At 46.5% G+C, this 17,367-nt stretch overlaps 1 protein-coding gene across 1 annotated transcript in view; it reads right to left on the bottom strand.

Annotated features, from left to right (window-relative positions):
• KALRN (kalirin RhoGEF kinase) overlaps positions 1-6,977 on the bottom strand; it is a 764,809-nt gene extending 757,832 nt beyond the window's left edge. Inside the window, exon 1 of the mRNA XM_090045976.1 lies at positions 6,714-6,977. Within this exon, the coding sequence (XP_089902102.1) occupies positions 6,714-6,786 (73 nt within the window). The 5' untranslated portion in view covers positions 6,787-6,977. The remainder of the gene's footprint in view (positions 1-6,713) is intronic.
• Between the last annotated feature and the right edge of the window lie 10,390 nt (positions 6,978-17,367).

A 17,367-nucleotide genomic window follows, 5' to 3' on the forward strand; every position in this document is an offset into this window, starting at 1 on the left:
CAAGAACTCAAAGGTTTTCCTGTCCTATATGTAAGAACATGAAGATAAGAGAGATTCCCCCCTCTTCAACACACTTTAAGTATTATATTAAAGAACTAACAGTCATAAACAAAGAGTAACATTATTTTGTAGCCACACGCAGAAGTGTGAACTTTCTAGTCCTTGCCAACCTGTTTGGTGGAAACTGTTTCCTGGGTTCAAATACTGACTTTAGTCCCAACTGCAGCCTGAGCAAGTCATAAAAATAGCAAATCTTCTGATCAAATGCATCTCCTTTCTTGCAAAAAAACCCGTCCAAGCCTGTATCCAGAGACTGCTCTGACCGAGGCCTAGATTATAATTGATATCATCCTGCAGTTTGGGCCAAGTTCTTATTTAAGTGACATGAGTAAAAAAAATATTGAAGAATTCCTTTCAAACCAATTGAATTATCCCAGATTAAACCAAGGATAACAGAGATCAGTGTCTGACCTAGAATCTCTTACTGAAAAAGATATTTTTAAATGAAGAACTGTGATGTCTTTCTCTGAGAACCACCTGTGCTCCAGAGTCCTCTAGCTGCACGCTCACATATTACTTCTCTGCTTGCTTTCCTTTTCTTCCTCATTTCTGATTTTCTTTTGCAATGCATGCATTATAAACTTCTCTGCTCTGCTTACAAGGCTGACTGAGCAAAGCTGTCTAAGTGGTATTGTCCCTCCTGGTTTAACAGAGGGCATGGATGCCATGCAAGGCTGCAAAATAAAAGCAGTTTATTCACTGAAATATTAAAAGCCGGACCCCCATCCAAATCAAATAAGAGCATAACTACCTTGCAGGTCATTCAGGACTTCGAATCATAAAATGCACAGCGATCTGGGCTTATTGAGGTCTAATACGCCATACGTATTTTTCCTTGATACAATTGTGATGTACATATAAATACCACTAGGTACTGTACTGTACTGTACTGTATGTGTCACCGTGGAGCAACAGAGCTGCCACTCTACATCCATAATCAAACTTCCTCGGGACTATAAGGGCAGAGCAGCTGAAACAACAACCCCGTTCATACCACGTCCTCCTGCTGCAAGAAGGCCCCCCACACCTGTCCAGCGGGAGAATGCCTCGCAGGTTTCTAGCTAAGAAGGTGCATGCCCTTGCTTTCAGGTCTCCAAAATCGGACTCCACATTCAAAATCTCATAGTCCCCAAAAGTTCCTCAGGAATTTAAGACACTGGGAAAAGTAGCATGATACCCTCCTGGCCAACCTGACCCTCACATGCACCAGTACCACTTGTTCATCATTTCCACCGATCTAACAGACACATTTCTATGTTCTACTATAAGATTTCTTCTACTCATGAGCAGCCAAACTGCTAGTGCATTCTGGGGAACTGGGTGTTATTTTTTACAGTACAGTTCTTCCCTTGGGGCTACATCCAAACCCCGTGAAGGCAACAGGATTTTTCCACTCACTGAGTGGTCCTGGATCAAACTTGTAGAGCACCACGTGCCAACAGCACCAATGTCCGTGCTGTATTGATGCATCTTTTATACTCCCCTTGGTTTTGAACATCAGAGATTGTTAACTTGTCAGTAAGGATTAACACTGGGCAGAAACAGGGCGTATAAGGTCTCACTCAGGCACTAGCCATTCGTATTTGCACCGAAGTATTATGTTATTGTCCCAAACAATAGCTTATTCTCACGGGGAAGAAAATGAATGATAACTAACCACCAAATGTCATTCCCATTGTATTTTGCAATTTTTAAAACTCTTTTCCAGAAGGACCAAATGTCTCATGGGCTAGACAATAGGCCATGGAGATGGCTAGCTGCCAGTTTAAAGACAAGGGCCATAATGTTCCCTTTCATGGATAGATAAGATAGGTAGTGGCCTCCATCCAGAAATCCACAGAGCTCTTACCTTAGCAGAGAATTTTCTATAGGGACATGGCAAAATTGTGCATGTCCTTATTAGCAGCTCTGACTCAGCTATACCTCACCTACTATATGCTTAGACTGGGGTTCCTCTCTCTGCAGATCCCCGATATTCCTCTGACAGGGTCAGGAGGAGAAAGGACAGTGCCACAGAAGCGATGGAGGAAACAGAGGACATTTGCTCATGGAGGCTCCGTCGTACGCATATATGGGGAAGGATGCAATGATCGGCTGGAAGAGCAAACTTCAACGTCTTGCTATGACTCCAAAAGCATGCGTGCCAGCCTTGCTCTGGGATCATGCCGAAGGCTGTTCCCCGTCTACCCAGCTGTGAACGGATATCTAGTCATTCAGGCAGCACAGCAAGGTATTCGTCTCATTGCGCACCTGCATGCTTCAGACTACAGGAGCTGCCACATCTTAACCACACTAACTCAGAGGGTCACTAGGCTCAGGCAGACCTGTAACCTTATTCAGTGATCTAGGCCCAGGTGTATAGAGACCCAAATTTAACCCAGGTAAACTACAGAAACAACTATAAGGAAAAGTAAAGTAATCTCATTAAAGGAAGAATAAAACGAAATGAAACGCATGTTCACCATGTCATTGATCAAAATCTCCTGAAAAGTCTACTCTGTAAGTTGACAGTGTCCCTTTAAACAACGGAGGCTTTTTCCAAGTGATACACAAAACATGACAGTCTTTTCTATCTCATGGTCTCCTTTTTAGGTATCCGTTATCAAAATGGACCTTATAAATTATGAAGTCTCAAGGTGAGGAAGTCGGGCATCATGAGTACACCTCACAACCAGTGACAAGTAAATTGAATCAATTTATCTGCTCCACTAGCAGACACTTTATTCCATCAGCCTCAAGAAGCACTTCTCTGCAGACATAATTTCAAGCACATCTATTGATCAAACAGCCTGTCCACTGCCAATCATTTTAAAGTTATTTAGTAGCAGAGCTGCCAGTCACTTGTGCTCAAATGAACAACAGTGAAACTCTCAATGCTGAAAGAAAGCAGAAAAAAAAAGCAAAGGGAATAATTCATTGCACTCAAAAAAGAACAATATCAATTTTAAATTCACCCACAGGAAACATCACGGACACATTCCACACCCTCATATCAGATACAATCCATGTTCAATTTAGACGCCAAAAACATAATTTAGAAACGAAAACCTACCCACCGGCACGCATTGCATGTTAACGACGACTCTTTCCGCAAACATCACTGGATTGCTGAATTGCTTTATCAGTTAACCTATATAAATATTTAAGTTTTGACAAAAGATTTCCTCGTTGTCTTCACGCCAGCTTCCAAAGCGTAATATAGAAATTCCTTAAACATTGGCACAAAGCTTTTTCTATACATCCCTATATACCCAAGTTCTCTCATTCACAGCCATATGCTTTACAATATGACTTCCTGAACTACATTCATTCTTCAAGCAATAAAGTCATTTGGATTCAGACCCACACAACACTGCATATTTCACAAGAGATGCTTAATAACCTATTGACATTTTTCCTGAAGAATTTATGCACGATTTTATTTTCCCAATCTGTGGCACCAAAATGGAAATGAAAATACTCCAGGCTTAATAACGCATATAAAGACAGAGAGCATTTAAAGGGTACACTTAAAACAGAAGTCATGGGCTTGAGGCAGAACTAACTGCAAGGATCTCTACAGTCTGCTTTATCCCTTGAGGTCAGACCAGATGAACTCAATGGTCCCTACTGGCCTTACAGTCTATGAATCTGTGAATTTTGATCTCAGTTATACAAGTGTAATCCCGGTGAAATAAATGGAATTACTCTTCTTACACCCTACAGTAACTAAAATTAGAATAATCCCTAGCATGCATTTTTTATGGATATTTAACTGAATTCTGATCTGAATTATTCTGGTATAAATCCACTGATTTCTTGGCTATCCTTGGCTCACACCTGTGAGGGTTCAAAATCACATCAACCTTTGGTTACCTTGGGTTAATCCCTTTGATTTTGTTTTCCATGTGCAGCTCGCAGATCTATGGTAGAATGACTCTCCACGAAGAGTCTTCCTCTCCGCCATCTGCTCTTCTGATAGTCCAAGAAAGGAGTCCACCAGCCCGCAAGGTGGAAGGTGCACCCTCTCTGTTTAGAAAAGCTTTTGACTGGGATCTCTTGATGGAGAAGGATGTTGGAGCTGGATATCCTCACTGGGGAACACTGCCTTCTGCATTTATGTTGTATTCCTGTGGTCACTGTGACCTTGGGGACAGTCCTTTTTAAAGCCACCTGTTAACAACTCCTTTCCGAAACAGGTTTCCCCATATGAATGATTCACAGTCACTATTGGGACAATAAATGCTTAAAAAGCATCATGAAAAAATCTAGAGCTCTTGGTTCAAAAGGTGATACCTTTTATTAGATCAACTAAGAAATTGTAAAAAATTATCTTTTTCTGCAACCTTCCAGGCCCACACGCCCTTCATCAGACTCGGGGAAAATTAAAGATGGTAAAAAATCCCCATGGGTAGGAAGTAGTATTATAATACTATTATATAACAATATTATACTATTATAATATATACTAGTATTACACTAGTATAATAATAAAAAGTATTATTGCATTTTCACACACTGTGAATGCCCCTTTTTTAAAATCAAAATTTGTACACAAATAGCACAGACTGCTAAACAAAAGTTGAGACCAAAAGAAAGGAAATGTCGAGGGAAAAATGAAGGTGCTAAAAAGCCGACTGAGGTCTACCCAACTAACGCAGCCGAGGATCTGATCTCTCGGTCCTCTCTCAGACAGGGCTCTCATGGATTCCTGCCCGAGACGACGAGAACGGTTAGGTTCTCCATGTGGTTACAAATTTTCTATCAAGACTTTCTCCCTTAAATACCACATCAGCTGTTTTCTCTGGCGTCCATTAAGACTGATATCAACAACCACTCCAGGCAGTCACAACATCCACACACAAAGCGAAGAGAAAAGAGGACGAGCAGGCATCCATAGGAAGAGACTGTTCCAATAAGAATTCAGCAATTTCACTGAGTTTAGGCTGGCTGCCAGCTGTCTTGATCTCTGTTTATCACTGGTATTTGTTTTAATTATAAAGCCTGCCTGATATCACTACTGACAAGCAAACGGTGCTTCTTCACGTGAAGTAGTCAATGATTTTTTTTCCATCAGTGCCAGCGTTTTGTGTTGCGGAAGACACGCAGCAAAATCAAAGCTTTCACTTATTCATCCAATCATTCATTGATTCATTCAATCTAGCTGGATCATTCATCTAGCTCCTCCCTTGAGTTAATGGGAAAGCTAAGAAACTTTCCAAGACTATTTTCAGTTAAACACCTAGGACACCAAACCAAATGATACGCACGGTTCCATGGGGGCAGAATTTCTGATAGAGGAGGAAGACTGGAAAAATGTCTAATCGCAGACTTCTGTGATGCTCTTTACATGGTTAGATACATTTATTTTACAACCCGGACTCAGCTAGTCAAGTCATTGAAGCCCCTCTGACCTTAACTCCGATACCTCATTTGCACGGGGAATTAAGAGCTATTAGACAACGGTATACGTCTTTGAGAAAGAGATTCCTGAATGAAAATAACTGGTTTTAAAAGAAAAGGATGCCTTTTTTTTTTTTTTTTTTTTTTTTTACACAAGTGCTATCTACACATGTTCAGTAACCAGGTAGGGTATCAACTGGCAACCAGCTATTGGCTTAGTAGATCACAAGATACACACAGTCAGACCTCATTATTATTATTCCCTAGATCAAAGCCATCTCCCATAAATGTGGAGGGGGGCGGTCTACCAGAGTTGGGAGCCATGCTGCTGGTGCAGATCTGCAGCCAGCACCTTCCCTAAAGTTGTGGCGGTGGCCGGATCGTTTTGCTGTCACTGGAGACTGAAGCACCCTGCACTGCTCGTGATCAGGTGAAGGGGGAAAAGGAAAAAAGAGCCAGCTGAAAAGCAAAGCCCTGACAAACAACTGTGGCAGCTCCAGCCCGGGGAGCTTTCGGTCCCTTCTGAATCCTGCGCCAGGTTGAATGAAACCCCTATCCTGCTCACGGGCACGGCTGCCTTAAAAATGCCACCTCTGAAATAAGAGGGAATCCCCCCCTCACGCTGCCTGCTTCAGCTCCAGCCGTTCATCCTGCACACAAGTGGGTCTCAGAGCCAAGGGCCCCGTGAGGATAAGCCCGCTGGGTCTGGGAGAGCTGCGTCGCAGGGCCAGGCTTCCCTGGAAATTCAGCCCAGGCGATCTCCTAACAAGTGCTGTCCGGTTCCTGGACGTTACCGCCACCCCCTCCACCCACAGAGCGCAGCAGAGCCGACACGCCTGGCTCCTGACCGCCCCAAGGAGCCGCACTGCCACCGTCCCCAGGCCGGCCTGCTCCCCCGGGGCCCCCTGGCCTCGCTGCCGGCCCCAGCCTGGCAACGGCTTGCGGGGGGCTCGCAAGGGAGGGGCGGGCAGGCCGGGCGCGGCGGGAAGGGACCCCTGTGCCAGCCGCTTCACCCTAAAGCCCAGGCGGCCGCAGCTGCGCTCCGCCGAGCCTCTGGCTCCATCACCAGACCCGAGCGGGGAAGCGGCCCGAGCGGGGGAGACCCCCGCAGACAGCCCGGCCTGGCCCCCAGGACCCGGGGGGAGAGGTGTATGTGGGGGGCGCATGCGTACACGGGGGTGTATGAGGCAGGGCATGGGGGCGTCTGTGAGGGGCTGTGTGGGAGTGCGCGCCGTGTCGGTGCCCGCGGACAAAGCCGCGCGGGTCCGTACCTGTGCGGAAGAAAGCGTCCACGTCCGAGTCGGGGCCGGCGCCCTCGTCCGCCGGCCCGTCCGCGGGGTTCATGGCTGCAGCTGCGGGCGCCGCCGGGGCCGCGGGCGGGAGCGGCTCAGCAGCGCGCCGGGCTCATCCCTCGGCCGCGTCGGGGCTGGGCGGAGGCGCCCTGCAGCCGCGGATCCCGCTCGCCCGCCCCGCTATTGTTCAGCCGCCGCCGCCAGTGCCCCGCGCACATGTGACTCCCGCCGCGCTGACAGCTCCGCGCCCCGCCCCGCCCCGCCCCGCCGCTCCGGGCCCGCCCCGCCGCGCCCCCTCCCCCCCCAACGGCACCCAGTGCCCAGGTGCTCCGCGAAAATCTCCTGGAAGAAATACTTCCCGGAAGAAAGCAGAGCCTTGTCTCCGGCAGGGCAGGGGTCTTCTTCCCCTCGTGCTCCCGGCAAGCCGGGAGGGGGAAGCTGCGGGGTCGCAGGTGGGTCTGGCAACGGAGTCACCCCTCGAAAGCAGCCCCCCGATTTCTGGGAGGCAGGGAGCGGACCGGCAGCCTGGGGCGCTGGGTCTTGGTGCGCTCGTGTCACCTCGGGCCCACCCATGAGCCGGGGCCGGGCCTCCGCCCGGCGGGGCCTGGCGCTGCCACCCGTTTCGCAGAGGTTCGGGTGACGGCCTTCCCAGTCACTTCATTTTTTCTGTCTTTGTTTCGCTACCCGGTATGTGGGGGAATACGATTCGCCCCTGGCAAAGGGGTACATACAGGGAGGAGCAATCAGGCAGCGTTTATCAGCACTTGGCAGGCTGCGCTCGGTGTTACTCCACGACACCGAGACGGGGGTGACAGGAACCAGCCACAGGCTGGGCAGGCGGGAGACCGTTTTGGTCCTTTCCTCACCGTCTGCCACACGCAACCTTACAAGCTCCTGATCCCGCTATGACCACACAAAATACCCCAAACCGATCTACCAACTGAAGGCCAGCTTTTACCTTCCCTTCTCCATAAGACACTGTCCATAAGACCCTCGCCCGCCTGCTGGTATTAATCCAGTCGTTGTGATAAGAAAGTTATTTGTTTTACAGTAACGGGAGGTCCTCAAGATGCATCAGCCACATCTGTTCCCTCCCCGGTCTGCTTGGCCCCCCCATGCGCTTGTAGCCAGCAGCGTCCCTCGGGGCTGCACCTGGGCTGTAAATGCCTCCTGTTCCCCCCGGAGGGCACCGACCTTGGAGCAGGCTCAACCTCCGCTCAGCTCCTGCGCCACTGCAGGAAGCTGACGATGATGAAGGAGAGTGCAGGCGCAGGGAGCACGGTGGTGCAGTCCATCCGGACCACACATCTAGGGGTGCTCCAGTCACGGTCAGGTAAGTAGTAACCTTTCTCTCTCCGAGCGCGGATGCTCTGTTGTTGATGAGTCACAAGCAGCAGCCTGCCGTGAAGACGGCCAGTGCTTGAAGTCTGTTTAAATAAAGACTGCGGTGCAGCTCTGCCAAACGGAGCAGCAGACCTCGGCGCTTCCACCACAGAGCAGTACTGATTGCACCCCAGGCGCCTGCTTTGCAGGTAACTGAGATCGGAGGAGGCCTGAAACGGGGCTCTAAACTAGCGACGTCGGGAGAGGTGTGAGCACACAGACTGACGTGGCCTGTCAGCAAATACTACCAGTACTTTAGGCAGAAAGAGCTAAAGCACATAGTCCTCTGGGAACTAAAGGACACATATGCCACCTGGCTCCCTTCCCCCCAGCTTCCCTTCACCACTAGCATATGTTCGGGGGAAGCAGATTGGCAGTGTGCTCTTTCCATTTAAATGGAAATTTATAGTTACTTTTGTAAGAATTTGGGATGCCACCTGAGTGACGCTTTATCGTTACAGGATAGAAGACAAGGAGGTCCTACTGGCGATGCTGTATTTCCACAATCTTCTCAGTGTTTGAGATCAAAAAAGGAAGTGTTCAGAGACGAGTGCAATAAAGACCGGGCTGCTGGGGTAGAATGTCAAATCGATGCCCAGAAAGCTCAACAAAACCCCAGTGAGATCCTATGTATATGGGTTTCCTTACTGGTAGAAAAACATATGCCAGATCCTGATGAAATGCAGCCGTTGTGAGAAAGAAAAAACCCCCCAACTCTGTAGCTTTCAAAAGGAAGGTGATTGGCAGAAATGGCTTCCAGGTGCACTCCACTGGAACTAATCAACAATCTGGAGGTTTCCAGAGAGAGCAAACGGTCCAAAATTGCACAAATCTGAGACTCAACTAGGTGTAGCTGCCTCCATGCACAGCACATCCTGAATCTCTTCTCTTCGGCAGCATCGGTTTGTCTGACAGGATCTTTCTTATTCTGCACCAGAATGGTTTGGACACTGGGGAATATGATCCGCCCGTGCCTGACGTCCGTCCATTAACCAGACTGCAAGAGGGAAGGCAGCTGGACTCAGAGTGAGATGTGCCCACTGTCTGGGGGTATGAGGTTTGGTAGAGAAGATAAGGGTTTCAGCAGAGAAAGGCATAAGAGCATCAACTCCTAGTGTTGAAACTCCCTTGAGGATCACAATGATCCTGGCAGCATCTTAGTTAATCTTTCTGTAGACCTGGGAATCAGAAATATTGAGAGTTAGGAAGTCCTAAGGACTGCAAAAGGAGGGAAAGCATCCAACACAGATACTGAGCTTCAAACCCGTCTGGAGCAGAAGTTGAGACGTTGGCTGCTCTTGTCCGTGGCACACAGGTCTAACGCCGGCTGACCCCATTCCATAATCTGAACATATCTGCTTGTATCTGACAGAAAACTAGCTCCCAGAGCCTGCTGCTGACGCAAGAGATGCATTGCTGCAACAGCTACCTGGTGCTGAATACACCAGTGCTTAGTAACACTGCTTTCTGGCAGCCCAGCAAATACAAGCAGGAGTCTCCCAACTTATTTTGTAAAATCTGGTCGTGCTGTTGATAGTTGGGAAATTAATCAATAGCAGAAATACAGCTCAGGCCTTTGCTGTCTCCTTCTCCCTAAAACACAGGGCTCAGGTGGGCACAGCGAGTCTGGGTGTTCGTCTGGGGCAGGCACTTAGTCCGCCCCAAGCGCCTTGGAGCTACTCCATATCCATCTATCCCCTGTACCTCATCGTTGGTGTCTGGAGTGGGAACAGGTGGCCAGGATTTATTTTTTGTCGCCGGTGGTCCATGCAGAAGGCGAGGCTGTATAGACGTGCCCATGGAATCCAGTACTGCCCCGGTGATTTCTCTGTGCTGGGGGCATCAGGGATTTATCCTTGTTGGTTTTCAGACCAGGAGCAATAAAAAGCTGTTGAATGTAATAAGCGGCTCTTGCCAACCGCTTGGGCAGTTTCATTCAGGTGACCCATTCGTGCAGTTAAAGGGAAACTGCTATAATTTGTCTTCTCAGGTGGACTTGGGGAACATCCTTACTGCTATGGGAAGGCTGAATGGCAGGCTTGATATGGGAGCACAAGGACATGTAGAGGGTCTGTGGAGCCCCAGGTGAAACTTCCTGGGGTGAAGACTCCAATGTTAAGGGCATGGGAACCCAAGACGTAACAAGTACATTTTGGACAAGCACTTGGAGAATGACTATTCCCTCTTCACAGTCTCTTGCTGCCTCTGTTCCTAATTCAAATGATGATCTCTCTATCTCACCTCTATAGCAGGTCCCTTCACACTCATCTCCAACACAGATTTTTCCACCTAATAGTTCAAACCCTCCTTTGAGTTGCCTGCATCAATACTCAGGGCCCAGTTCTTATGGAGGCATCAGGAGGTACTGTGATATAAATATCACATTATGATATGCCCATTAGTCAAATACCAATGTTCTCTCTGTATGATGGATACCTGAACTTCTTCTTAGACCCTCTCTCAAATCAACATGGCATAGAGTGGAAGAACTTTCTGTCCTTTCTAGACTCAAGAGATTTCTCCAATCTTTTTTCCAATCCCATCTGAAGATCAAGGGTTGAATTCCATCAAATCCCTATTCCCTCCTCATTAAGAACATGAGAAAAGTGACCCGTTGCCTCTGCAGAACATGCTAGCCTTTATAGTCTGCAGTCACGAGTACAGTATTCAGATGCTAAGGCTGAGAGTCACAGGGGTAGAATTTATCTAGCCTGACCTCCTATCATGACAGCTCTCAAGACTTCTCTTTTAAATGAATTAAATGTTTTCATGTATTTCCACACACACAGTTTTTCCAAGTGAATCATGGATCAGCTTCATTAAAAAGAGATGCCCCCTGCCCATCTCAGTGTTGAAACACTAGGAACTTTCATTCTTTTCTGGAACAGAGTTTTCAGTGTGTCTGCAGTCACTACCAAGTACACCAGATTATAGCCATGTCGTGGTATGTGTCTGCCACTTGAACCCTGTTGTGAGTTAATTCATAGTGTATTGGTACTTTTATGCTAATAGTGTTACCCATCGGGAGAGTCTTATGTGATACTCACTCCCTTTCCATGCAGTTACCAGCCCAAAAGCACCGATACAGTTCTGTTGCGTGCTAGCCTGCTGCAATACGATCACAACAGGATAGTGCAGGCCGCTCATTGCCCTGTTATGATCCTAGTAACTTCAGTGCAGTCCGGTGACATCAGCAAAGTTATTCTTGTTTTTCACTGGCACTACGGAGATCAGCATCTGCCATCATTCTAAAAGATGATATAACACTGAACAGTCACAATTTTAGCTCACTTTACAGAGACAAGTTTGTAGCAAGTTTGTTCACATTGTATGAAAAGGGAGCAAACTAGAGCTGGACTGAAATCTCCATTACAACATAGCCTGTGTTTTATAAGCACCTGCACTTTCCCTACAAGAGAAAACACCCAAAAAATTTACAAGAGTGTCTATGCCAAAACATACCAGTTTCATTGACACTGTTTTAATCATTTAAGGGCACTGCTGAGGAAAAGGTTCCACATCCTATTCACATGCAAAAAACGACCCATCTAACCAGAGACCAGCTTAGGTCAGACCTGAACTTCCTCAAAGCTTGGGGTGCTCAGAAAAAGGGTTTTGAATTCAGGCATTTACTACTTTCAAGTATTTCCACAGAATGGGGCCTTCAATGCTAAGCCATTTGTGAAATAGGTCTGTCGGGACCACTAGGACAGCTTCAGTTTTGAGCCTCTAAAAATCAAAGGTCTGCCCACACCTAGGTGGTTCATCAGGCTAGCATGTATAAGGCACAGATGTCCATGGCCAACAGGAATGCAAAACTCTAGAATTTACAAAACACCTTTCATAGGCAAGCCTATGAACTTCACTTCATCAAACTACTGGATACAAAAAATCATGGACTCAATATAGGCATTGGATGTATGGCACATTACAACCTCCCTGACATCTGGTTCACCAAGTACCTGCCAGACCTGACCTCTTACACTTTCCTTCCCCACCCCCGCCTTTTTCCCTTCCCCTCCCCTACTTTTCTGCCCTTTGCTTTCCTAATTTCCAGCTATTTCCTTTTTCACAGACAGCCTCTTTCCTACCTTGAATTACTAGGACTATGGAGTTGTCCTGATTTACCTTTGGTTCCCCTGCTCCCGCTTTTCCCCCCCTCCCTTCCCAGCTATACATTTTCCTAATTTCTATCTATTTACATTCTCACTGACATCCTGCTACACTTTTAGCTTCTGTCATTCCTTGGAGTCAGAAGAGCAGAAACACCCTATGCCTGAAGAAGGGTGACTGCACCAGAAATCTTGCTAAGGACTTTTTTCCAGCTACTCAGCTGGTCTGATAAAAGGTATCACATCTGCTCAAAGACTCTTGCCTGTCAAGCTCTAGAACCCTTGGTTTGGAGATGATACCTTTTATTAGACCAACTAAGAAATTAAGAAACGAAGTACGGCCAACAGCACATGAGAGTGATCACTACCCAGTTGCCTTTGATTCCCTAGCCCAAAAGAACCGCTATACATTTAGAGCTGAGTAAAGCAGAGACAACCTTTTGTGAGTGAGTGGTACTGGGTTGATCTGTGGGCCAGATCCAGTCTCAGGGCCCTATCTGGTACACACCAGATTGGCTGCTGGTCCCCATGCACCGAATTCAGCTGACTGCCTCAGCCCCAGCCCTGTGAATGCCAGCCAGATCCAGCACAGGGGGTTATATCATCTGGCCCGAAGAGCCTGGGAATTTGGTGGTAGGGGAACAGTGGGGTTGAGTACCTTTGAGTGATACAATTGCCTCCTTGACCCTTGAATCGAAGCACGTATTTTAAACTACTTGCCAGTACCAGAAGCATGGGCTAGAAGTTTCCCAAGTATCTTGCAGAGTCTCTAGAATATGGCAGAAGAGATTTTACAGTCCCCAGTAACCAGGGGCTCCAGAGAGACATTCTGGGGGAATCTAGGAGATGCATATCATGTTTCATGTTTATACATATAAGCTCCTTGATCGGGGATAGCATTCATGCAAAGCTCCCCTCCACACACGCACTCACATAAACACTTGAGATTATTCTTTCTCCTTAGGAAACAGACTGCGCAACAGGTTTGCACATTTGACTGGTCTCACTCAGGATATAGTAACATATTAAAGATGTCTTTGACATGCATTTATCAGCACGTATCAACACGGGAATCAGAAGTGACTGCAACATGTGCTGGCATACCTGAACTAGCTTCAGTTTAGCTAGCACAAGGAACAGCTGAGTGAAGAGGCAGCAGTCAGGATAGCAACATAGATAACCATCCAAGAAAGCACCCAGGGTCCCGGGTAGACTTGTTCAGCCTGCCCTTGCCACCCCTTTCACCTCTACTTTATCACATGAGCTCACCAGATTAATGCTAACTCAGGCACATCTACACATCCTGAAATTGCACTTCCTACTGCAGTGTAAATATAGCCCTAGATAAGTTAACCTTGTTTCCAGAACTTGGCCACTTAACTGTAGGCAGTGCTAGAGTCTGGCCAGGTCCTCATGTTCACAAATGCTATTCAGTCCAAAATAAAGCCATACTAACAATTAGCAGAATATTTCTACATCTCTGTTATAGTTTATATTTATTTGAGTGTCAAGCAAGCAGTGTGCATATAGAAAAGGCTAAATAATGTACTGCTTCTATAAAATTCTCTTATGTACAAACCCGGCCACACAAAATTATCTTGAGATACTAGGGGAAAGAATGACTCACAAGTCTGAGAATAGGATACCAACCTTTCTTCTGATTACTGATCTGAATATGGAAGAATTTCAGAGATTGGAAATCCTTATCCCCCAACAGGTGCTTGGTGTCATAAGTGAGTAAGTTGCGTGTCCATGGTTAGTTTTTAGTGAGCAAGTGTCAAAAATTATAAAAGCAACCCCTCCCCCCCCCCTTCCTATCTGAAACCCTTGCTGGCAGTCTCAGAAGAGGTCAGAAGCATATGGGCTGGTTTAATGACCCTCTGTTGAACTGATACTCCCTAAGACAGGGTCTATACAAATTGCCCAAATTGGCAAGGAAATTTTCACTGGCTACCTCTCAGCATCACCTTTGTGTGTGTTACGGACTTCATCATAGATGAACTAGGCAAATTTTCACCACCACTAAATTCACTGCAAACATTTCAGCCTGGTTCTGAAAAGCCCAACCACATTAACCAGGACTTTCTTACATAAAGTCCCATTAAACTCAGTGGGGCTGCTCTCATGGACAAGCACTACTCAATAATGGTACAGAATTATGCCAAAATATGGCTGAGTAAATTCCAAAACATTATTTCAGAAAACACCTAGAGCATTTATTAACATGCATAGCAACTTCTCAGAACCCCCTTTTTAAGATGATGTATGCATTAAAATTAAACACTGACTACCATTTTATTACCAGATGCATTCATTTCTGTTCACTTGTAGGATACTAATTTCACACATGATTGAGTTTAAATACTAACCTGTTTTCCATTTCACTATTACAAAATGTGTCAAAAATAAGAAATCTCTGTCCTTTATAAAAATATATTCTTTTTAGGAAAAATAAATAATGTTTATTTTACCGGTTATGTGCATATTCACTACTTACAGAAAAGTTTTAAAAAAGATAAAACTTGGAAGAAAAGTACTGGAAGCTCTCTGGAATGATGCTGTATGATGTCCTAAGAAAACTAAAAAATAACTTCCTGAAAACATTAAAGGTATCTTGGCAAACACGTAAAAGGATTCATTCATTCTGACTGGATCCGTTTCTGTGTTATCTTTCATGCCCATTCAAACCCCAACATGACCTACTTGCTCCGAAGTGCACTCTACCCTCCTCATAAATCAAGCCTGCAACCTTTACTGTTTTGATATCAGAATATTTAGTCTGCTCAGTGCTTTACAGTATCTTTACCATTTGAAAGCCATGTTGTACTGTTTATGTCACCAGACTGGGTCTAGTAACTGGAATGTGTTTGCCTGAATTTCCCAAATGAAGGAGTCTGACCAAATGGGTTTCCGGCTCTATTAATATCGCAAGAACACAAGTGTAACAGATTTGAATGAGCCTTATATGCAGAGCCCCATGCTAGGAATTATTACAAGATGTCTCTCCAGTTTCAGTTTTGAAAACAGAGCTAGTTGGTGCTACTGAAGATCACTATCAATAAGTTAGTTACTGAGGTCCAAATACACTGGAAGTGTTGTTTAACTGCTCCCTATTTCTTTCCCACCCTCTCCACCTTGCATAGCCACTTCTTTCACTAGAACTAGAGAGCTCCTATACACGTGCAGGGAGCTGGCTCCAATGCACTGGAAATCCAGCGTGTCAAAGCAAACTCAATGAATCACATCCGCTGGAGCATGGAAATTAATGTGCTCCAGCAGACTCTAGCTGCTAGCATCATGTGTATCAGCATCCCTGTGCTGAAAAATGGTGGTGGGGTGCTTTGAACTAAAGCTCATTTGATGACCTTTAGTTGAAAGTGCCTCCCCACCATTTTTCAGTGTGGGGGACACTGATACATGCTTGGGCACTTCTAATTAGCATGGCTCACTAATTAAAGCATCCCCCATGCCTCCCAGAGCACATGTAAACATGCCCAAAGAGGTAAGGCTTGTTCATTGAGTTTCTGCTCTCCCCACCATAGTTACTCCTCTTACTGGAGTCTACCGTGGGACATGCAGCGGTGTTGAATGGCTTTCTGCTTTCCTCCTACACCCACCCCCACAGCTACTTCTCTCCCTCTGTAGCTGGAGGGACAAGGAGCAACTTCTTGCTCCTCCCTCTCTTCTCTCCAGCCTATATTAAAATGCAGTTGTTCTTTCATTCTCATCTCCCCCAGCCCCTTTTGGCTTTTCTTGATCCCAGCAATGTACCCATAAGTGGACTCCTTTCTGCATGCATAAAGTCTAGGAAGACACCTGCCAGGTTCTAGCATCTCACTCACACCGAGACCCCTTGTGTCACTTGCTACAATGAGAAGGCCAAGGCAGAAAGGAGCCTGGGGAAGAGAGTGAGGGAGAAAGTGGCTGGAGATTGCAACCAAAAGATGATGGTCATTAGTCTGCAGAAACGCTGGAGGCGAGACATCATGGACTCTTGATTTCATTGCTGGAAGAAGGTTCCCAGGCACTCACGGCCCTTCTGGAGCAGATAATGAGGCAATTTGTGTTGTTTCTGGTGATAAACCAACCACTGGAATCTCCCCATGGAAAATGCATGGAAGGAGTGCTTCTTCAGTGTCCATTCATGGCTGATGACAGATGCTCAGGAAATCCACTGTGTTCCCAGCATGTGCAGGGCTGTAACACTGATACTGGGCAATCAGCTCCAGTTCTACAGGTCTCTAAGAAAGAGTACATGCTGCCTTGCTTTTTCAAACAGTATATAGCTGAGCTGTCACCAAGTACCAAAAGAATGGGAGAAACACCACCATGGCACTCTGTTGGCCCAAAGCTACCAAATATCCCAGTGTAATCTTGGTTTCTTGTTGTCATGCCAGGTCATAAGCAGCCAGGTCTGGGGCCACTCAGGGATTGAGGTGCCAACCAGGGTGAGGATGGGCAACTGCAATCTAGGGACAGGCCAGGTCAGGAAGCCAGGAGGAGGTCAATCTGAGAGCAGCATTTGGAATAAGCCAAGTCAGAAGCTGGGAAATCAGGCAGACAGCAGAGTCAAAGAGTGAGCCAGGTCAAGAAGCTGGGAGATCAAGAAGAGAGTGGAGTCAGCTAGCAAGCAGGCCTGAAAGAACAGCAAAGCAATCTAAGGTCAGTTCAAGCCCTGGGCCCAGACACTTCTTGCTCTGGGTCAGGGGTTTATTTCGGGGGTGGGAATTGAAGGGTCACCTGATCCTGGCCAGGGACTCCAGTGCTAGGGAGTGGGCAGGGGGCCCGGCCAGCCTTGACTAGCATGGATAACAAGTTGTTGGGTGGTAAGTGGAGACGAGCAATTGCACTGGCAAGGTTGAGGGCCTAGGTTTGAGGTCCTGATGATTGTGTTTGTGTAGAATCCAAATCCGTATCTTATCCTACGTTGGTGACTAGTGCGGTGGATAGCAAAATATTTCTTGTCGGATGTCGTTCATCGATATGCACAGCTGACAGGTTTTGGACAAGTAGACCAAGATGAGCCAGAGACATAAGGGTCTTAGGCAAGTTGAGTCACCTACATAGACATGGACATGTGGCCTAAAAGTGGGAGAAAATTAAAAAAAGAAAAACAGTGAATCTGAAAATGAAACAGA

Source organism: Crocodylus siamensis, chromosome 4, assembly GCF_052110815.1.
Source record: "Crocodylus siamensis isolate JL-2025a chromosome 4, ASM5211081v1, whole genome shotgun sequence".
NCBI classification, from domain to species: domain Eukaryota; kingdom Metazoa; phylum Chordata; order Crocodylia; family Crocodylidae; genus Crocodylus; species Crocodylus siamensis.